Source organism: Sorex fumeus, unplaced genomic scaffold, assembly GCF_029834395.1.
Source record: "Sorex fumeus unplaced genomic scaffold, SorFum_2.1 ptg000130l, whole genome shotgun sequence".
In the NCBI taxonomy this organism is placed as follows: Eukaryota; Metazoa; Chordata; class Mammalia; order Eulipotyphla; family Soricidae; genus Sorex; species Sorex fumeus.
The window spans coordinates 1067797-1090103 of record NW_026606187.1 but is presented as its reverse complement, the minus strand read 5'-3'; the positions used below and the strand labels follow the sequence as shown (position 1 = coordinate 1090103).

At 62.6% G+C, this 22307-nt stretch overlaps 2 protein-coding genes across 2 annotated transcripts in view; one reads left to right on the top strand and one right to left on the bottom strand.

Moving 5' to 3' along the window:
* KATNIP (katanin interacting protein) overlaps positions 1-10615 on the top strand; it is a 107503-nt gene extending 96888 nt beyond the window's left edge. The window contains exons 20-29 of the mRNA XM_056138799.1: positions 1620-1797; positions 5012-5177; positions 6527-6684; positions 7804-7868; positions 8797-8907; positions 9158-9297; positions 9603-9704; positions 9859-10019; positions 10115-10206; positions 10503-10615. Of these exons, the coding sequence (XP_055994774.1) occupies positions 1620-1797; positions 5012-5177; positions 6527-6684; positions 7804-7868; positions 8797-8907; positions 9158-9297; positions 9603-9704; positions 9859-10019; positions 10115-10206; positions 10503-10555 (1226 nt within the window). The 3' untranslated portion in view covers positions 10556-10615. The remainder of the gene's footprint in view (positions 1-1619; positions 1798-5011; positions 5178-6526; positions 6685-7803; positions 7869-8796; positions 8908-9157; positions 9298-9602; positions 9705-9858; positions 10020-10114; positions 10207-10502) is intronic.
* A 6302-nt stretch (positions 10616-16917) lies between these two features.
* Positions 16918-22307, bottom strand: part of GSG1L (GSG1 like) — a 157550-nt gene continuing 152160 nt past the window's right edge. Inside the window, exon 7 of the mRNA XM_056138858.1 lies at positions 16918-17081. Within this exon, the coding sequence (XP_055994833.1) occupies positions 16942-17081 (140 nt within the window). The 3' untranslated portion in view covers positions 16918-16941. The remainder of the gene's footprint in view (positions 17082-22307) is intronic.

Below are 22307 nucleotides of genomic sequence, written 5' to 3'. Positions count from 1 at the left end.
TGTGTGTGTGTGTCCCACACACACACTCACACACTCATGCACCTTTAGCTTCAATCATGCCACACCCCAGCCCGGTGGCTCCGAGTGGGGAAATGTGCCAGGCTGGGGAAATACGGCCCGCCCGATTCGTGTTTGGAAAGGGGCTGGATGTCGCTTGCTAATTTGCAGATGACACTAATTTTGGAAGTTTTGCAAATAGCAGCAGTGATGAATAGGAAAGGAGCCGAGAGAGTTTGAAACATGGGAGAAAAATAAGGAAATTAATTTCCATTTATATAAACACTAATTGATACTCCCGAGGGCGGGGGAGGCCGCGCACGGCAGCGGTTCTGGGCTGCCTCGGTGGACTCTCGGGGCGCTTGGTTGGACGCACAGAGAGACCATGGCCACCCGGGCGGGTCAGGGCCGGCCCTTGTTTCCTGGGGTGGGGGTGCTGGTGTCTGTCCCTCGCTTGCCTCACCCCTTCCTCCTCCACCTCCACCCCGCCCCCCGCAGAACCAGACCACATTCACTCAGTCCCTCAGGTCAAAACTTCCCCTGCAGGGCTGGAGCGATAGCACAGTGGGTAAGGCATTTGCCTTCCACAGGGCTGATCCAGGTTCAATCCCCAGCATCCTGTATGGTCCCCCAAGCACCGCCAGGAGGAATTCCTGAGTGCAGAGCCAGGAGGAACCCCCCGAGCATTGCTGCGGGTGACCCAAAAAGCAAAAAAAGAAAAAGAAAATTTCCTCCTGCTCTCACTTCCTCCCTGGCAGGGCCCCCCCCCCCCAAAAAAACCTGAGTCTGTCGCCCCGTCCTCCCCACCCCCACCCTTGGCCAGGCCATCAGCACTGCCCCAGCCACCACCAGTCTCCAGATAGAGTACACGTTGGGGTCCTGTCACCCCAGTTTTCATACCCCCCACCCCCGTCTTCCCATACAGAGAGGGACGACAACCAGAACCCAGACCGTCATGGTTCTGCCCAGCCCATCACGGGTCAGATTTCAGAAATGCCTCCAGGAGGAAGGCCGTGGGTATCTGCCCCTCTGGTCACTTCCTGCACTCACTTCCTGTGGTCACTTTCTGCGCGTCTCTCCTGCCTCAGGAGACCTTTGTGCTGTGTGCTTGTTACCTGTCTCCTAGAGTTCAGAGAGGTCACTGTGGTCACTGCCCTTTTGTCCCAGGGCCAGGTGCCTCCGTCACCTGACTCCGTGCGTGGTGACCTCGGGGTCTTCTTTCTGGGCTCTGAGTCAGCACAGCTAATGGAGCCACGGGGTCCCTCAGCCTCAGGCAGGAGCCAGGAAAACAAGCAAATGAATGTGGACGTTTTCTCGGGCGCTTCGCAAGGAGCGAGGAGCAGGGGCCAGCCAGGGGTCAGCGCTGGGGTGGAGGCAGGAGCACTGGGCAGGGAGCAAGGAGCTGGGGCCAGCCAGGGCAGTGCTGGGGTAGAGCGGAGCACTGGGCAGGAGGGCGGCGAGAGAGCAGCCGGATGCCAGGAGGCTCGTGTGGAGAGGCCATCACAGGGCTGGAGGAAGGCAGGGGACCGCGGCAGACCACCCGCAGGCCAGAGCTGGGTCACGGGAGGGACGGTCAGCGCCCGCCCCGCCCTCTCCTGGGCTCAGCCACCTCTTCCCTGCAGGCCTCCAGCTGAACTTCACGGCCTCCTGGGGGGACCTGCACTACCTGGGGCTCACGGGCCTGGAGGTGGTGGGCAGGGAGGGCCAGGCTCTGCCCATCGGCCCGCACCAGATCTCCGCCTCCCCCAGAGACTTGAATGACCTCCCGGAGTACAGCGACGACTCCCGGACGTTGGACAAGTGAGTGTCCCTGAGCCCAGTGTGTGGGGCCCAGTTCAGGGGACCCAGGGGCCAGTGAACGTGGCCAAGCATGCCAAGAAGCCCAGGGCCTGGGCACTGCTCACCTGGAGGGACACCAGGGCCCACCCAGTGACACTGAGGGGCCCTGTAGCATCACAAGGGGATGGGGTCCCTGTGCATACAGACACACACCTGACCGCTGGCCCCTCGCCCCAGCCCACTCCTGCATCTGTCTCAAGGCACCTGCTGACCGTTTTTCCACTTCCTGGCCCTGCAGGTGACTCAGCTATTTTGTATGTTTCTGGTCCCATATGTGGCATCAGCCATTTCCCCAGGAAGCTGATTCGGGCTCTAGAAACAGTGCACAGACCGTGACCGGACTATTCCGGAGCTCACTGACCACTCGAACGCTCACTGGCCACTCTGGAGCTCACTGACCATTCTAACACTCACTGACCACTCTGTTGCTCACTGACCACTCGGGTGCTCACTGACCACTCTGGCACTCACTGACCACTCCGGAGCTCACTGACCACTCTGGTGCTCACTGACCACTCTGGAGCTCACTGACCACTCTGTTGCTCACTGACCACTCTGAAACTCACTGAACACCCTGATGCTCACTGACCATTCGGGTGCTCACTGACCACTCCGGAGCTCACTGACCACTCTGGCGCTCACTGACCACTCCGGAGCTTACTGACCACTCGGGTGCTCACTGACCACTCTGGCGCTCACTGACCACTCGGGTGCTCACTGACCACTCTGGCGCTCACTGACCACTCCGGAGCTCACTGACCACTCTGGCGCTCACTGACCACTTGGGTGCTCACTGACCACTCAAAGGCTCACTGACCGCTCTGGAGCTCACTGACCGTTCTAGCACTCACTGACCACTCTGTTGCTCACTGACCACTCTGAAGCTCACTGAACACCCTGATGTTCACTGACCACTTGGGTGCTCACTGACCACTCCAGAGCTCACTGACCACTCAAGCTCACTGACCACTCTGGAGCTCACTGACCACTCCGGAGCTCACTGACCACCTGTGTCCTCACTGACCACTCTGGTGCTCACTGATCACTCCGGAGCTCACTGACCACCCTGATGCTCACTGACCACTCAGGTGCTCACTGACTACTCGGATGCTCACTGACCACTCTGGCACTCACTGACCACTTGGGTGCTCACTGACTGCTCTGACGCTCCTGACCACTCGGGTGCTCACTGACCAGTCTGGAGCACACTGACCACTCTGGCACTCACTGACCACTTGGGTGCTCACTGAACACTTCGGAGCTCACTGACCACCCTGACGCTTACTGACCACTTGGGTGCTCACTGTCTGCTCTGGCGCTCCTGACCACTAGGGTGCTCACTGACCAGTCTGGAGCACACTGACCACTCTGGCACTCACTGACCACTTGGGTGCTCACTGAACACTCCGGAGCTCACTGACCACCCTGACGCTCACTGACCACTTGGGTGCTCACTGACTGCTCTGACGCTCCTGACCACTCGGGTGCTCACTGACCAGTCTGGAGCACACTGACCACTCTGGAGCTCACTGACCACTTGGGGTGCCCACTATCGCTGTGGCTATGCTTTTCTGGGGGTGGAACTGGAACGTGTCACTTGGAAACTCGCGGTCAGCTGTAAACATCGCAGTGACTCTGTCTCGCAAACCTGGGGCGGACGCTGTTCTAGGACAGAGCAGTAATTGCTTTTAGAAGAAATAGAAGGTTCTCTCATATCGCCCTCCGTCAGCTTAATTCCACAAACACCCCAGTGTTAAATTGCCGAGTTTCCCCCGCGTTTCTATCCCAGCCCGCCGTGAGCTGTGCCATCCATCAGATGAGCAAGAGCCTCTGCGAGGAGGGAAAACGCTCCCCCCGCGGGCGCACGGAGATGAGAAGATTCACCCCCAGTCCCCAACTTTTCCACGGAAACGGAAAAAAAATCAAATCGATTTTTTCCATGAGAGAATGTTTCTCCCCCGCGCCAGCCTCCTGGTCATTAGGAGTCAGGAGTGGGGGGCTGGGGCGAGGGGGGAGGGGGGAGCCCCGAGGGCAGGGTCTGGGCTGTGCCCCAGGCATTCTGGGGTCTTCGGGACCCTCCCAGGCTGCTTTGAGGTCAGCCTGCAGCCCCCAGCAGGGGCAGCCACACCAGGCGGGGGTGAGGGGCACACGTGGGCTCTGTTCAGAACACAGGGTGCGGCGGCCTTTGCCCCAATGCGGAGGAAGGGCGGGGGGTCCCCAGACACTGCGCTCTGGCCAGACCACTCTGCAGAGGCCTCGTCCCGCACCCCCAGGTCTGTGCAGCTCCCCCTCCCCTCCCCAGCCAGGAAAGGGGGACGCTGCCCAGTGCTCAGGCCGCCTGGCCTCAGGGCCAGGGTGCAGCTCCCCACGTGCCTGGGACCTCCTTTAGTCCCCGGCCTGACAGCAGCCAGAAGAGAGAATTCTCAAGCGTTCCCAGACACTGACCGGCTTCCTGTGTGCAGACAGACGCTTGCCAGGGTCTCTCCTCCTGCCTTCTCCCAGACCGCCCTCCCCCCCATCCCTGAGCATCCCTTTTGCCTCGGGGCCAGACCCCCTCTGTCCTCCTGAGGCCACCCAGGCCGTCTTGTTTCGTGTTGGGTCCCGTGAGGAGAATGCGGCCTTGCAGAGCATCTAAGAATGTGTTGAATACATTTTCATTAGGACAGTGGGGAGGAAAAAATCCAGAAACGGGATCTTTGAGTTAAAGGACCCTAAAAATGTCATCTCCATCCCTCCCCCGACTCACTTTCTTCTTTTTTTTTTTCTTTTTGGGTCACACCCAGTGATGCTCAGGGGTTCCTCCTGACCCTGCACTCAGAAATGACTCCTGGCGGTGCTCCGGAGACCCTATGGGATGCCGGGGATTGAAGCCGGGTCAGCCCCAGCAAGGCAAAGGCCCTGCCCGCTGTGCTATTGCTCCAGCCCCTCCCCCACTCCCCCTTAAGCCTTTGGAGGTGCCCTGGCCAGCGGGGAGTGTTTGTGTCTTTGTGGTGCCCAGAGGCCTGAACCCCAGCCCCCACCCCGTTCTCTGATTCCCCTTGCTCTCCCTTTGTGTCTGGATCGAGGGGCTCTTGCCAGGCAGTGGAGGGGGAGGCGCGCAGCCCCTGAGCCGGGGTCCCGTCCCCCGTCCCCCAGCCACCCGCTCTCACGCTCCCCTCCCCCACCCTGCCTGCAGGCTCATTGATGGTGCCAACATCACCACGGAGGACGAGCACATGTGGCTGATCCCCTTCTCGCCGGGGCGGGACCACGTGCTCACCATCCGCTTCGACAGGGCCCAGAGCATCGCGGGCCTGCGCTTCTGGAACTACAATAAATCTCCCGAGGACACCTACCGCGGGGTAAGAGGGGACGGGGCACGCGCCGGCCACTGTCAGGGGAAGGGTGCCTTGATGAATGGCCGGCGTGGCTGCCGGAGAGGGGCATAAATCCTCCAGAACCTTCCACATGGAGCTGTGGGGAGGGGGCCGCTCGTCTCCCTGCAGACGGTCGCCCCAGATGAGGAGCCCGGGCGGACTCGGGGCCTCTCCCCGGGGACCCCAGTCCCGTGGGCACTCACTGTCCCATGTCCAGGACGCAGCCTAGGGCCAGGCCAGGGCGGGGGCGCACTGGCACCCGCCGTTCTTTCTTGGAACCTCCGTCCCTGGGAGGGAGAGGCGGTGCCCCCCAGGTCCCAGATTTACAGTTGGGTGCAGGATCGCCTCCCACTGGGCGTGGGAAGTTGGGGTGGGGGCGGGATCCCTAGGACCTGGCCCTGTGGCGCGTGGGAAGGAACGACAGAGAGGCCCCGTTTCCTGTTCTGTTGGCTGGTGTCACTGTGAACAGACACGCGTCCCCTCCCTCTGCACACAGTGATGAGGGCTGGCTCCACGCCTGGCCTGGGAGCCTCCACCTGCCTGGCCCTGCTGTGTGACCCTGGCCAGGCGGCTTGCCCTCTCTGTGCCTCCGTTTCTGTGTCTGTGCAGTGAAGAGGACAGTAACTGCCTCTGACGCTCGGCGTCACACAGTCGGGCCCCGTGAGCTTCCTGTCCGGGCTCCCATGCTCTGCCACATGCCACGCACCCGCCCTCCCCAGCACCATGGCCCACATAGCACACAGCAAGCACCAAGCCCCACGAGTCACAGACATATGTCGCCTCAGGGGATGGACGGAGGGTGCTGGAAAGGCCCCTGGAGAAGGTGGGGCCATTCAGAGCCTAGGGCTGGGGAGAGCTCCGGGAGGAGCTGCAGGGGTCAGCCCTGCCACGTGTGCACGTGGCACCTTCTGTCCTCGCCAAATCTCCCCTCAGCTGCTCGCTGAGCCCATTTCAAAGATTGGAAAACTAAGGCCTAGAGAGGTTGAGTGACTCAGACAATGGTCAGTCCTGTGGGGGCGGGGGCAGTGTCAGAGCCCCTGAGTCCAGCCCCGGGCCACCCTGCCCTCCCACCCGGGGCTACAGGAGCTGGCTGGCCTGTTCTGTGTGTGTCCACTGTGGCCAGGGCCTGCCTCCTTGTCCCCGGGCACAGAGGAGGGGTGCCGCTGAGAAGCGGCCCCCCAGTCGGGCATCAGCAGGGGCGCCTGAGGAGGGCAGACCAGCTCAAGGCCAGGGACTCGGGGAGGCCCCGTGGGAAGTGGCGGCCACCCTTGGCCCCAGCCCGGTCAGCGGCCGTGGACTGCGTCCTCAGGCCTGTGCACCCTCCCATCCGCCAGGCCAAAATCGTGCACGTCTCCCTGGACGCGCTGAGCGTGTCCCCCCCGGAGGGCTTCCTCATCCGGAAGGGGCCCGGCAACTGCCACTTCGACTTTGCTCAGGAAATCCTCTTCGTCGACTACCTCCAGGCCCGGCTGCCGGCCCGGCCCACGCAGAGGTGAGGGCGCCGCGCCCAGCAGGGGTGACGGGGACCAGGCAGGAGCCGTCCTGGAGCTCAGCCTCGCAGGGCTGGGACGTGTGGGCCCCCCTCACGCTGCCGCTGCCGGGGCCGGGCAAAGGGCTGTTGAATGCCAGGCTGCGTGTCCCACCGGGAGCAGAGGCCCCGCCAGCCGGCTGGTTCTAGAGAGCCTTCCCTCGCTGGTCTCTGCGGTTCGAAGTCAGAAAGTGCCAGAAATGATTGCACGGACTCCCTGGGACTCCTCGCCTGGCTCCACCGCAGCCTTCGTCTGCAGGAATCTGTAAACGCAGCTGCAGTTCACTCTCCTAAGCCCCCGAGGCCGAACGCCAGAGGCCAAGTTCTTGAGACTGAATGAGTTTGGCTGCTGCAGCCGCGCCCTTCGGGCCCTTCAGGCGGGTCCCCAGGACCACCTGCTGCTCCTAAGGCTGCTGGGCCCCGGGGAGGACTCGGGAGCACGTTCTCCCCACCCTGCAGGGGTGGCCCCGCAGAGCCCATAGAGAAAGCCTCCAGGGCTCCCCACGGCCCAGCGTCTCCCCAGCCCCGGCCCTGCTGCCCTGTGCCCGCTCAGACCCTGCTCGGCTCCACCTGAGCACCTGTGCGTCCCCCGACCACCCTGCTAGAGTGGCCCGCCCCCACCCCCGCAACCCCACCTCTCCCTCCCCCATCCGCCCCTCATCCATGCCCCCAGCCATTCCCTCAGCCATCCCCCTCCAACCCCCCCCCCCCCCCCATCTATCCCCTGCGTTTGTCCCGTTCTGCGTCCGGAAGCATCTCGTTCATGCAGGGCCTGGCTGGTGGGTGGTTGCGAGGCCGGGCTCTGCCCTGGAGCCTCTGAGGTCACATCCCAGGGCCGCGGCAGGTCACTCTGTGCCCCCCAGCAGGTGACTGCGTGTCTCTGTGCCCAGTTCCACCGTCAGGAGGTGGGCTGAGGTGCCTGCCTGGAAGGGCTGTTTGGTGGAGGAGGGATCCCAGCGATGCATGGGAACAAGGTGGGAGGTGTCCTGCCCCCCCCCCAGAAAGGCCAGAGTCCCGCACAGCCTTCCCGTGGAGCCTGGGTCCGGCTGGCCTCAGCGTCCCGGGCTGCCCTTCTGTTTCCAGGCTGGAGGCCGAGAGCACGGAGCGGGCGAGCATGGACTACGAGGCACCGCTGATGCCCTGTGGCTGTATCCTTGTCTGTCTGCCTGTCTGTCTGTCCACACCTCCCGGCCCTTCTGACCGAGGCAGGCCTGGCCCTGGCTGCTGGCCGGGGGCTGCTGGGTCGTTCCAGGACCTCCAGGAGTCAGCGTGGCGGGGGGACAGGCGGAGAAGCCGGGATAAGGGGCAGCTCTGACCAGGTCACAAGGAGGGCTGAAGGGGAGAACTGTCGGTCTCTGGCCCCTCCACCGTGGGGGCACAGCCGCAGCCCCCTCCCAACTCACAGCAGAGAGCTGAGACCCCTAGGGCCACACCGCTGGGAAGGGTCGGGTGAGGGGAGCCTGGGCCGCAGGCTGCTGACCGCTGGGAGTGCTGAGAGGAAGCGGCTGGGGCAGGGCTGAGGCGGGGTGGGCGGGGCATCCCATCTGGGAGGCTGCACAGCCCCAAGGCCAGCAGGGGGGGAAGCGGAGGCATTGGGGACAGGTTTTGAATTCTTAAAACACACACACGCACATACACTCATGCGCACATGTACACACACGCACAGTTTGTACACACATGTACTCTTGCATGCACATACAAATGTGTGTGCACATACAAGCACATACTGCATACACGCACGCATGCATACACACATGAACACGTGCACATACACACATGCCTAGGCAACATACATGCATACACACATTGTACATGTAGACATCCACATGCACACAGAGGCACACACGTTCACACAAGCACACACGTGCATGTGCACACGCGTGCGCAGAGACACACACATACGCACACCTGCCCACATGTCTACGCACGTGCGCACACATGCAGAGGGGAGTGAGGTGTCAGGTGTACTTTGACGGCCTCAGCCTTGTTAGGGAGGGGAAGAGCCCCGTCCCTCCCTCCGCGGCAGCTCCACCCGCCCTGCAGCGCGCCAGGAGCTTTTCCTTCACAGCCTGTCAGTCATTTTCCAGTTCCAGCTCCTGACCAGCTGGGGGGACCCCTACTACATCGGGCTCACGGGCCTGGAGCTCTATGACGAGCGGGGCGTGAGGATCCCCCTCTCAGAGAACAGTATCCTTTCCGGTGGGGGGAGGGCCGGGGGGTGTGGGGGACGGACCTGAGCCAGCACTGCAGCTGGGCCACGCCAGCGGGCACTGCCCATCAAGTGCCCACCCTCGGGGACACCCGGCAGTGTCCCAGCATCCTGTGCTCCCCGGCCCCCTGTGTGCTCCCCCTGTGCTCTCCTGCCCCCTACCCCACGCTGTCCCCGTGTGCCTCGAGGTGGGTGCCCAGCTCTGGTTATGGCGCTTAGACTCGGCAGACATCGCCGCCTTCCCCGACAGCGTGAACGCCCTGGACGGGGTGTGCGGGGACGTGCGGACGCCTGACAAGCTCGTGGACCAGGTGAACGACACCAGCGACGGCAGGCACATGTGGCTGGCGCCCATCCTGCCCGGCCTGGTGGGTGACCAGAAGGGACGGGGGGCTGCTGGGGCGGGGCTGGGGGGGCAGGGGGCTGGGGTCTGCAAGGCGCCTTTAGCCCCCACCATCCCCTCAGCAGGCGCCGGATGGGGCAGCCTGTGTCTCAGCTGAGCCTTGGGCATTCCCGGGAGGTCCCGAGGCTGAACCCCACCCCCTGCCCTGGACAGCAGGAGGGGTGGGGCGGGAGGGGGAGACCTGGTGTCGGGGCGCAGGCCCGGGACTTGTGGGCCTGGGGTGGGCGGTGGGTGCCCCAGCCCACGGGGTCTCAGCCGTCCTCCTTGCAGGTGAACCGTGTGTACGTGATTTTTGACCTGCCCACCACCGTGTCAATGATCAAGCTGTGGAACTACGCCAAGACTCCCCAGCGAGGGGTGAAAGAGTTTGGGGTGAGCCCGTCTGACTGTGGGAGCCCACCCCGGCCGCCACCCCCCACTCCTCTGTGGGGCACCAGGGAGGGGGGGACCCGGGTGGGCCGCTCCCTGTTTGTGTGTTACGGTGGCCGCCAGGCAAGGGGCTCATGTGGACCCCCTGTCGGCCCAGCTCCTGGTGGACGACCTGCTGGTGTACAATGGGGTCCTGGCCATGGTGGGCCACCTGGTAGGGGGCATCCTGCCCACGTGTGAGCCCACCGTGCCGTACCACACCATCCTGTTCACTGCGGACACGGACATCTGCCACCAGGAGAGACACACGGCCATCAGGTAGGGCACGGGGCAGGGGCCGGGCCCTTGGCCCCGACTAGAGCTGTGGCAGCCGCGCACCCGGCTGAGGACCCGTCCGTCCATCCCCTCTGTAGTGACCAGACGGAGGACCAGGATGTGCAGCTGACGAACGAGAACCAGCTCATCAGCAACGCACGCAGGAAGCCGCGGCCCGGCGCTGATCCCGGTCAGTACTGCCGGACACCACCCGCTGGCCTGGCCCTCACACCCCACTGACCCAGGCCCTGGCAGGGGCACCTGGGGTCAACCACTGCAGCCCCGCGGGGGCATCCGGGAGAAGGGGCTGCGGGGTGGGGCTCTGCGGGAGGTGCTCTAGCCTGACAGAGGCGGGGGGGGGGGGGGCGGAGCAGGGGTGTGGAGGTGTGAGCTGGGAAGGGGGGGTGCAGAGCTGGGAGCCAGGGCGCAGGCCCAGCAGTCCAGCTCGTGTGTGTCCAGCTCCATCCTCTGCTCCTCCCCCCACAGCCCTGCGCCCCAAGACCTGCATCAGCGAGGACAGCCGACGGTGGCGGTGCTGACCTGGCCGCAGGGTCCCCGGCCCTGCCTCTCCCAGGCCCTGCCTTGGCACTGCCCCTCCCTCCCCAGCTGGCACTCCAGAGCAGGAGGTGGCATGGGGAGGGCCGGGAGTCCCGGGACCCACGGGCATGGAGGCGGCATGGGGCGGGGGGCCGGATGGGCACCCCCACCCTCCCAGTGTCCGGGGCCACTGCAGGGAGCCGAGGGCGTCCCCCAGGCCTGTCCCAAGGCCCCTGGGTGGTCCAGCCCGGGGCCAGGACCAGGCTGAGGCTGGGCCAACAGGCAGTTCTTGGCTCCAGAGGGCACCCGGGCGCCAGCAGGACCGACCCACCTGTCCACCCAGCTCCGGCGCTGTCCAGGCTGCGGGGAGCCGGGCGTGCGGGGCAGGCAGAAGGGGAGCGTCCCACTAAGGGAGCCCTCAGAGCACCAGCAGGGCCCAGGACCCCCAGCCACGCATGGGATTCCCGCTGCCCGCCCCCACTGCATCCCTGCTGCGCCGGCCCCTCAGAGCCGCGCCTGCTGCCCCAGCCGGGGGAGCCCCGAGCGCGTCTGTTTCCATCCGTGGAACAAGCTCAGATCAGGGACCAAATTGGTTTCCCCGTGGTGGATGATTTCTCGTTCCCAATATTAATCCGCCATGCTGGCCCGAAGCCCGCCTGCTCTGGCCGCCTGCCCCCGGCCCCCAGAGCAGACTCGGCCTCTTCCCAGGGCCGGGCTCTCGGGGCAGCAGGGAAACGGTTTCTCCCAGAAAGGAAAACCTCCGGCCCTCTCTGCGCCCACTCGGCCCGCCCCCCAGGGAGCCTGAGCCCCTCCCCGTGGGGGTGCGAGGCCCAGAGCTGCGGGGTCACTGGCAGAGGTGCCCGGAGGTGTGTCCCCTCCACCCTCCGGCTGGTGCCCCAGACTGGTACCCGGATCACGCTGATGTTTGTGAGTGTCCTAGGCAGCTCGGGGCCACAGGGGCCAACGGTCATTGACTCATAAAGTTTCTATTTTTTTTCTCTCAAAATCAATAAAAGATGTTTTAAGAAAATAAGTCGGAAACTCTGGGTTGGGGGTCTGGGACTCCTATCTGCGTCCCAAAGCGGAGCATGGGACCCCTGTGTGGGCTGGCCGGGTTCCTGGGCCCCCCTCCCCTACCCCCCTGCTGGCAGGACCCACCAGCTCCACAGCACAGTCCTGGGCAGGGGGCCCATCATCCACCTCCTTTCACCCATCAGGAAAACGGGCTCAGAGAGGTTGAACAACTTCTCCAGGATACACAGCGTGGCCAGCCACGAATCCTGAGCTGAAGCTGGGCGTGACCCCCGGGATGTCACTTTCCTGGCTTCTGGCCGCCCCCCCTGTGGTTCTGGACACGGTGGACCCCGAGGGCACGAAGGCGGAGGGGGGTGTTGGTGTGGGTCAGCCCAGGAGTGACAGCGAGCCCTGCAGGCACCCCCTGCTCCTACCGGCTTCCCACGGGGAGGTGACACCCCAGGGGGCACCGGGGGCTCAGGGCCAGGATGGCGCCAGGCCAGCAAGGGGCCTCGTTGGGCCACGGTCCAAGAGTCCTGGGCGCTGGGCCCTGCGCTGTGTGGGCCCCTCGGGAACATCTCGGTGTGGGGGTCATGCCCCAGCCCCCCAGACGTGGTGGCTTCAGGCTGGGGGTGGTGCTCCAGGGGGGCCCAGAGCTGTATTTAGGGGAGGGGCTTCTCAGAGGCAGGGTGGGGCAGTGGGGCTGGGGGGGGGGGGGCAGTGGTGACCAGGAGTGGCTCTTCACCTCGGAAGCGTGAGGTGGGACCCTCAGAAGCAGGTCGTGTGAAGGCCTGGGGGTTGGGGGTCAGGGCAGAGGCTGTGAGAGAGGGGGAGGGGCGGGAGAGGAGGGGGACAGGGGTGGGGGTATGCGGGCCGCCCTGTTCCTCGGGAGGTCACAGGTTTCCAGGGGTCCCGGAAGCTGAGGCAGGGCCAGGGGGTGTGTCAGCTCGGCAGGAAGCTGGGTGCAAGCCCCCGGGGTTTAACTCCGCAGGGTCCCCCACGGTCCCAGCTGGGAGCAACCCTGAGCCCTGAGCATCCAGCCCAGAGCAGCGCCCAGCACGGGAGGTGAGACCCCAGAACAGACAATCAAAACGGGGCCAGGGAGAGGGGAGCCTGGCTTGCCCCCACCCCCGCCCCCAGGGCCTGGGAGCAGCCCCGAGCCCCCTGCCCCATTCCCCTCCCCCCAGCATACTGACCACCCCCTGCCAGGGCCCAGATGGGCAGCCAGCAAGGCCAGGAGTCCTGTCGGCTGCAGAGTCGGGGCGCCCTCCCACCCCAGCAACGTTGAGCCTCAGGGGGAGACGGGGGGAGGGGTTGATGGCCAGAGGCTGGGCAGAAAGTGGGGAAGTGAGGAGCACTGAGAGGGGAGTCTCATAACAGTCCCAGAGCCTGGGGGGGGGGCAGGGAGGGTGAGAGGAGGAGGGGGCCGCCGAGCCCCTACACACACACACACACACACACACACACACACACAGGAGCAGGGCCCCAGTGTGGCTCAGGGGCGTCAGGCCAACGCACACGCCCGGACCCATCTCCCGGTCGCCCCTGCAGCCTGGACCGATTCCCGGGCATTCGGGAATTCACAAGCTCCAGGGGTGCTGCCAGCTGTGGGGTTCTCTCTCCCGGGGGAAACTGGGGTGGGGTCAGGCCTGGGGTAGGCAGCGGCATCAGCAGATGGACACAGGCACGGGAGGACCAGGACAGTGCCAGGCACACAGTCAGTGGGGAGGGTCCCCGTCTGTTCCCCCAGCCCTGGCCTGCAGGGGTGCCGGGTGCAGGCCCAGGGAGCTCTCACCAGCCCCTCCCCTGCTCTGCCTCACCCCGCGGTCTCCCTGCCCACTCCCCATGCTCGTTCCCAGCCAGTCTCTGGCGTACACACTCAGGTGTGGTGAGGCAGGAGGGCTGCTTGGAGGCGGCGGCAGTGGGGCTGCTGGGCTGGGGGGGGGGGGGGGGCGGCAGGAGGGCTGCTTGGAGGAGGCGGCAGTGAGCTGCTGGGGGGCGGGGGGCCTGGGGCAGCCAAGACTCACCCGGCCAGCTGCAGTAGACGTGGCCCTGGACGGCTCTGGCTCCTCCTGTCCTCGGGGCCTGGGGGCAGAACTGGAGCCCGAGTGGAACCATCAAGTGGGTCCGTTCTGGGTCTGGACAGAGAGGGGGCCCGGGGGCGGGGGAGGGGAGACTCGAGGGTGGGGGTGACGGGCGCTGCTTAGTCGTCCTCTGCTCCCCAGATTCATTTCCAAGCCCAGCTTGGGGGGGCACAGGCCTGTGTGAGGAAGGACCGACAGTTCCGGGGTAACAGCTTGGGGGGCTGGAGGGGGCTGGGGGCGGGCGTCCCACTGTGTCCCGGCACTGCCTGTCAGGCGGGAGGGACTTGGGGGGGGCGGGCGGCAGGACTCATCCCTACCCCTGGAGGGTGTGGATGGAGAAGGTGTGGGGGAGGGGGATGGGCAGGACCTGGTGTGAGGCGTGGCTCTCCCTGCCCCACAGAGCCCCCACCCCCTCCCCCGCCTGCTTTTGCCCGCTGTGGTCTGATCCCTGACGTCCATCCTGGCCCGTGTCCTCGTCCCCCCCCCCCCCGCCCCCAGACCCAGCTCTCCCGTCGCAGTCCTGGCAGGGTGGGGGGTGCCCATGAATCACGCGGACATTTCCATTACCCGAGGGAGACCGGGGCGGGGGGGAGGAGGGGGGATGCGCTCGCGGGGGGGGCGGGGGGGGGCGGCGCGGGGGCGCGCGGTCAGCCACCAGCCTCAGACCACTTGCACGAGTATTTATTGCATCTTGTCTTTAAGCTGACTCGCTTTTTTACTTAAATGCTTATTGTGGTTTCATCCTAAACGACGACTCTGCGACCGGGCCGGCCAGGTGCCGTGATACATATTTTTTTTCTAACACACATGGACATAAAACACGACTACTAAAATAGATGAACATTTTTACCCAGGTCTCCTGGGCCTCAGTGGGCCGAATGCCCCCTTCAGAAGGGCCTGGGGGACTCCTGGGGCCCTGGCTGGCGGTCCCTGCACAGACCCGTAAGCAGCTCCAGCTGAGACCCCTGTCCTACGTTCAAGGCCCCGTCCCTGCGCCCTGCAGCGTCTCCACTCCACCCCACAGTAGGTCTGAAACACTTTCTGTGAATGAAAATGAATTACCCACCCAGTTCATCCATGAGTGGGTGGATGGATGGATGGATGGATGGATGGATGGATGGATGGATGGATGGGCGGCTGGGTGGATGGATGGGTGAATGGATGAGTTGTATGGCTGAGTGGACAGGTTGACAGATAGATGGATGTGTGGACAGGTGTATGAGTGGATGGGTGGATGGATGGATGTGTGGACAGGTGGGTGGGTGGGTAGATGGACAGACACGTGCCAGCAGAGTGTCCCCCTGGCACCTGAACTCATATCCACTGGCCATGTAACCATCCCCACTTCCCTCCCAGATGGCAAAGCTACTAGTCCCTTCTGTGTGGCTGTGTGGCTGCACCAGCACACACACACACACACACACACAACCAAAGACACACACACACACTTGCCATCTTTCCCTACAAGTGTGCAAGGCCCACCTCGCTTTCCCGCTGATAGGGCCCACCCTTCTCTCCGAGCACTCCAGGCTGAAGAGGGAATGAAGAGGGAACCATTCCCAGAGCACAGCTTGAAGCTCGCCGCCCGGGGGGCCCTTCCTCAGCACACACAAGTACCTCCCAGGCGTTCCTGGAACAACCCACTGGCCACTTCCTGCCCCGCTGGAACCTCCCAACTGCCCCGGCCACAGCGAAGCATCCTGGGCCCCAGTGTCCATGTCCCCACCCCTCTCTCCATCCCTGTCTTCTGGGCTGTTTTGAAGTTCCTGTCATGTTCCCAACTTCCTGTACACACTCACCTGCCACATGTCCATTCAACCTTCATGTCTTGTCTGAAAGGTCATTCCCCCAGTCACCACCAGCCCCATTCATTGCACCAATCTCGCCTCACCCAGTGAATGTCAGGCCCCGCACAGTTAACCAAGCGCCAGGCTTGTCTGCAGGGTGGCAGACACCCTCTCTGGGCAGCTCAGCAGACCTCAGCAGGACACACACACACACACACAGCTTGGCACACAGGACGGCACAGTGGGAAAGATGGGAACTTGGTTGAGTAGTTGGTAAGAAAAGATGAGACACAAAGGGACAGATACCAGGTGAAGATGATGGATGGACAGGTGGGTGGGTGGATAGAGGATGGCTAGGAGGGGATGGACTAATGGGTGATGGATGAATGGATGGGTGGATGGGTGGGTTGGTGGATGAGGAATGAACAGATGGGTTCATGGAGAGATGGGCTGATGGGTGGATAGATGAGGAACGGATGGATAATGGACAGATGGATGAGGAATGGATAGATGGGTAGAGTGACAGAAGGATGGGTGGGTGGGTGGAAGGACAGTAGACAGGTAGATGGGGGTGACTGATGGATGATGGATTTATGAGAGTGAAAACATGCTCTACTTGGGGGAAAGCCCCCAGATGTTCTGGGAAGGGCTGAGGCCTCACGGGGCAATGGTTTCTTGTTCCAACCCCCCTCTGACACTTACTAGCTCTGCGACCAACCAATCAGGCCCATCTCGTGACCCCAGCCCCCTCGCTTTGTAGCGGGACTCTGCCCCCCACCCGGGATCTACGCCCCAGGACCTGATATGTAGGTGGTCCAAGACACAGTAAAGGCCCCCCTGGAGTTGGGGGCAATTTCCCCCCTTCCTAGCTGAGAGCCTGGTCTGAGGGCCTATCTCAGTCCTCACTGCCTCACCCCTGCCATGCTCCTCTCTGGAATTCCAGACACACTGACAGCCAGGCTCTGTCCAGCTGCCCTTGTCCCCCCATCCCACACCCTTCCTGCCACCGGGCTTCACCAGTATACAGTGTGGGGGGCCAAGAGGGGGGCTGCCACGCCCAGAGAGTGACCGGCCTCCACACACAGCAAGGAACAGGTTCAACAAGCATTTATTGAGCCCCTGCTGTGTGCCTGCAGGTCCACCCACCCGGTGTTGCCTGCGTCATTGCCCCCTCTGGGGGACCCAACCCCCGCCCCACCCCGGGGCTCTGTGTCATGGCACCTCCTGGACCTCCCTGCTGGCGTGAGGCATCCGGACTCTCCGTGGCCGTGGTCGTGTCCCTCCGGGCACCCCAGAGGCAAGATGGTCAGGCACTGTCCCGAGGCCAGCCGGGAAGGTCTGTGCACGCCAGCCCCATCTCCAGGGTCTGAGATCCAGGCTGCAGGGAGCAGGCAGGCCTGGGGACCCCCACGTAGGCTGGCTAAGTTTACAGCACACAAGCCAGGTCCTGGGTACGGGGCGGCTGGTCTGGGGGCCTGAGGTCAGGGGCCGGGCTGGGCTCACTCACACCCAGTGGCCCAGGACCCAGCACTGGCGGTTCAGCTCTGGCATCTCCTGGGCCGAGCTCCGGGGCCACGAGTCGCCCAGGTGTGGCTGATGCACGGAGCTTCGGGGCCACGAGTCCCCCAGGTGTGGCTGGTGCCCTGTGAGAGAGAAGAGGGTCAGCGCCGCTGGTGGCCCCCACCCCAGCCTCTGCCCATACCCGCAGCCCCCTCCTCGCCTCCCCACCTCCCTCCAATGCCCCACCACGGCCCCAAGCCCACCCGCCAGTGCTCTCTCCCTCCCCTCCCCCTCCTCCCTCCCTTTCCCACTTACTGCTCTCCCCACTCCTGCTTCACCCCTGCGGTCACATGTGGACACTGAACAGCGAGCTTGGAGAGGTGGACAACAAGCATGGACAAGTCCGAGCACCCGTTTCCCTGAGCTGAACAGTGTGAGGTGGACAGGCCAGCTCTGATTTGGAGCTGCTCAGCCACTGCTCAAGTCCTGGAGACAGAGGTCACCCCAGTCCTGTCCTGTCCAGCCCTGCCCTGTCCAGCCTTGGCCCATCCAGCCCTGCCCTGTCCAGCCCTGTGCTGCCCAGCCCTGCCAGGGACACCTCATCTGACTGTGGGGTTACCCAGAACCCAGGGCACAGAGGGAAGCTGCCGAGGCAGGAAGGAAGGAGAGGTGAGTGGGCAGGCAAGGGTTCCACTGTCCATGCAGATGCTTTGGGGGTGCTCTACTTGGATTCCAGCCATCACAGGTTCGAACCAGTGGCTCTTCCTGTACACGTTCTGTGATTTTTGACAACTCTCATCTCTGCGCATGCAAACAGATATTACAGTCAGCAGACCCAGAGGGGGCCCCATTCTCCGCATAGAAATCCTTCCTCATCCGATCCTAGACAGACACGAGAACCACAGAATGGCGGGGTCAACTCTCGCCACGTGGGAAAGCGGAGCCCCGAGGTGGAGGCTTGGTAGCGAGCACAGTGTTGACCTAGCAGCCCCCAAAGGATGCTCAACACCAGAAATTCCGCGTCCCAGCAACTCCTCCTGGGACACGCCCTGTCTCGCCTCTCACCAGGTGTCAGGACACGGGTCTCAGCTCTCTGTCATCTCACTGAGTGTCATTACTGCTCCAGAGTGGATTCACGCCCAAGACAGCACCCGCCCACAGGCAGGTGGGACCAGGAGTGCCGCCCTTTGGGAGCTGTTGGGGGTGCTGAAACCATCCCCGCCTCCTGTGTGGGGCCCGACTCTGAATTTTGCCCTCCCAGAGAACGTGGCCGTGTGTGTGTGTGTGTGAGAGAGAGAGAGAGGGAGAGAGAGAGGGAGAGAGAGAGAGGGAGAGAGAGAGAGAGAGAGAGAGAGAGAGAGAGAGAGAGAGAGACGGGCTTTCCACCGGCTCCGAGCCCTGGGGGACACTGATCCCCAGGGCCCTGACTCATGCTGTGTCCTGGAACTCCACTCCAGGCAAGGGCCCAGGGTGCAGATTGAAAGGCTCATGAGCAAACTGGCCCATCCCAGAAAAGCAGGTGCAGAGGGCTCTGTGTGGGGAAGGTTGGGGGGTTCAGTCACCCTAGGGGAGCTGTCAGGGACCCGAGGGTGGTGCCGTCCTTCTGAGTCACCTTCTGGGTCATCTATTTCCACACTAAGCATCACCCTGGGTCCATTGACCCCTGGCCCTGGAGTCTCTGAGCCCTTGGTTCCCTCGTTTGGGTCATCGTTCATGCTCAGCCTTCCTGTCAGGCACTGGATCTCCAGGCAGGACAGGAGGTGGTCACAGGTGACAACGTGACAAGCCAAGGTAGAGCTGGGGCAGCGAGCAGGCCGCCTGTCAGCCAGAAGCCTTTCCCCACCACCCACATCACCTTCAGAGATGCGAGGTGAAATCCCCCACAGGCCCATCTCTAGAGGAGGGAACTGAGGCCCAGGTTGAGTAACGTTGCTTCATGCTTTTGTGGCTGGGATTCCAACCGGCAGCCTCCCACGGCTGGGCTCCTAGTAGCCATATGCAATCTGGCCGCACGACTTACGGAAATGTAGAGGGGGACAGGATCCCTCTATCAGGGACAAGGAGGGGCGCAGCTGGCCCTGCCTTGACCGGACCTTGAATGTATTGTGAGGTCACAGTGGGAGGGTCAGTTTCCCGGAGAGAAGCCAGGAGCATGTGGAGCGGTTGGTGCCTGGCAGGTTCCTGAGTTTGCAAAACCTTTCAGAGGAGGTGGCTTGGGAAAATAATGGGCATCATGGGGACGGGAGTGGAGAGGGGGGCGAGGGACAGCGTGAAAGGTCTGGCAGGTCCCTGGGCTCAGGATTGTCTCTGTGCTTCATCGTCAGACTTGCCCAGTAAGGATTCCAAGAACCATGCCCCAAACCAACGGCTTGGATCCCAATGGAAAACAGCTTTGAAGTGGAGTCAGCCAAGTGAAAATTGTTATCAGGAGGAAGAATACTGATTGGCAGGACCTCTGATTGGAGGAGCTGATTGGAGGAGCTAATTGAAGGATCCCTGATTGGAGGAGCGCTGATTGGAGGAGAGCTGATTGGAGGAGAGCTGATTGGAGGAGCGCTGATTGGAAGAGCGCTGATTGGAGGAGAGCTGATTGGAGGAGCGCTGATTGGAGGAGCGTTGATTGGAGGAGCCCTGATTGGAGGAGCCCTGATTGGAGGAGCCCTGATTGGAGGAGCCCTGATTGGAGGAGCGTTGATTGGACGAGTGCTGATTGGAGGAGCCCTGACTGGATGAACGCTGATTCTTTGAGCGCTGATTGGCGGGAGCCCTGATTGGCGGGAGCCCTGATTGGCGGGAGCCCTGATTGGCGGGAGCCCTGATTGGACAAGTGCTGATTGGAGGAACAAATATTACAGGCAGGAGTAGGGGAAACGAATGGCACAGCATCAGCCTGGAAGCACACAGATATCTGACCCAAGACAGAGATTTTGTTCCTCAGAGCCTGAGGATGATCTTCACCTGTGCAATGGAAACCGTCTAGAAGCAGCTATGGCGTGAGGACAGGGGCGAGCTAAATCCTTCACGGGAAGGTAAAATCGCGACCACAGGGTGCAGGGCACCAGGTGGCTGCAACTGTGGCCCCGAGGCCTCGCCCTGGTGGCACTTCCAGATAACGGGGAGAGGTTGGAAATCCACGAGACTGCCAAGAGGCTGGCAAGAAGGACTCGGAGGAGGAAAGGAGCCCGGGCATAATGCCAGGGGTTCGGGGAAGGCCCTTGGGCAAGGGGGCGCTCCTGGGCGTGGACGTGAGGAGGTGAGTGGACAGGACCCGCTCCTGTGGCCGCAGAACGACTGCAGGGCACTGGCTCCAGAAGCAGCAGTTTCTCCAAGCAGTTGTTGCATTGCCCAGACAAGCGCTGGGAGGCCGGCTGGCCCCTGCAACAGCTTCGGGAGGAGGAGGTTGGCCCAGGGCCCAGGGCACTCAGAGGCTGGTCTGTGGCGCAGCGGAGACAGCCCACAGTGAGCAATGCAGAAGCACAGGAATGCAGGGGGAGCCTGGCCACCTGGGATTTCTCAGCGCTCTGCAGGTGCCTCGGGGGACCCAGATGGTGGCTGAGCTTTCTCAGCCCAGCCCCGCCAGAGCCCCCGTGTCTGCAGGTCACGAGCGGCCAGGTGCGCCCAGCCAGCTGGCACTGACGTTTATTTCAGAAATATTGTCTGCTTCCATTTCAATAAAGGGAGCTGAATTGAGCCGTGCGAGATGGAATTGGATTTCCAACTCACAAACACGCCAGGTTGTCTTGGGCCCGGCACCGTCTTCCTTGAAATTCCCTGTGCTATTTGGGGGGCGCAGCAGCAGGGACCCGTCTAGACGGAGCTCCCAGAAGCTGCCCTGCTCCCGGGGAATGACAGCTTCTCGCGGGGCGCAGCCGCACAGATATACCTGGGAAAATCAAAAGCCCATCTCGGGCATTGAACTTGACAGCTGCAATTGGCTGCAAACCCCAGTGGCCCCCAGAAGGAAGATGCAGACACCTGGGCCATATGGCAGCGCCGTCTCCATCAACTGTCACCTCTGACGCACTCCCGAGCAGGCTGGTGGCACCGCAGAGCCCCAGAGGCAGGTTTCAAAGGCAAACTCTCTTCTCACACACACAAAATTAAGCATGTGGCTGGATCCCTTTCACCACAGCCCAAACATATGCAGCGGCTTTCTGAGCAGTGATGGGCACAAGAACTCCCGCATGGGCCATGGGCGGGGCGGTGCTGGGGCCCCTCTGTGCCACGCTCCGTTCTGGGTCCCCCTCCCAAGACCCATGTGAGCAAAGCACGCGGGGAACCCGGGGGATGGAGGTAACGAAACCAGGACCGAGTGCGCACACAGAGGTGTGTTAAATGTGTTCCGAGGGGCATGTGGGTGTTGGGGTTACGGGGGAGCAGGTGACGCCAGGGACACATTCCTGAGGATGGCGCCTTGGGGCTCAGACTGATGGATGAGACCAAGTCAGCCAGGACAGCATCTGTCGGGGGCAGAGCACGTGCAAAGGGTCTGGGGGTTGGGGGATGAAGGAAGAGGCAGGGCCGAGACGGGAGAGGGAGACGCTGAGGACTGGGGAGGAGCAAAGAGGAGATCACACAGCAGAAAGGCGTCCCCCAGGGGAGCTCGGCAATGACAGTGTGGCTGCGGCTGGCCTCCCCCACGGCTGTGCTGCCATCTGAGATGGCTGATGCACCATGCACGGGAACACACAGACACACACGCAGGCACACACAGACACACACAGACTCACACAGAGACACACAGACATACACACAGAGACGCACACAGACATACACAGACACACAGATACACAGAGACACACACAGACACAGACACACAGAGACTCATAGAGACACACAGACACACGCACAGACACACACAGATACACACAGACACATAGAGACACACAGACACATAGAGACACACAGACACATAGAGACACACAGACACACACACAGACACACACAGACACACAGATACACACAGACACATAGAGACACATACAGACACAGACACACAGAGACACATAGAGACACACAGACACACACAGACACACTAACACACACAGACATACAGATACACACACAGACACACACAGATATACACAGACACACATACACAGACACACACAGAGACACATACAGACTCACACACACAGACACACTGTCGTGTTCAGGGTGCCCCTCTCCGGCTGACCAGGAGCTGTTCCAGAACACAGATACACACAGAGACACACACATACACAGACACACACAGATACATAGAGACACACATACACAGACACACACAGATACACACAGGCACATAGAGACACACACATACACAGACACACACAGATACACACAGACACATAGAGACACACACATACACAGACACACACAGAGACACA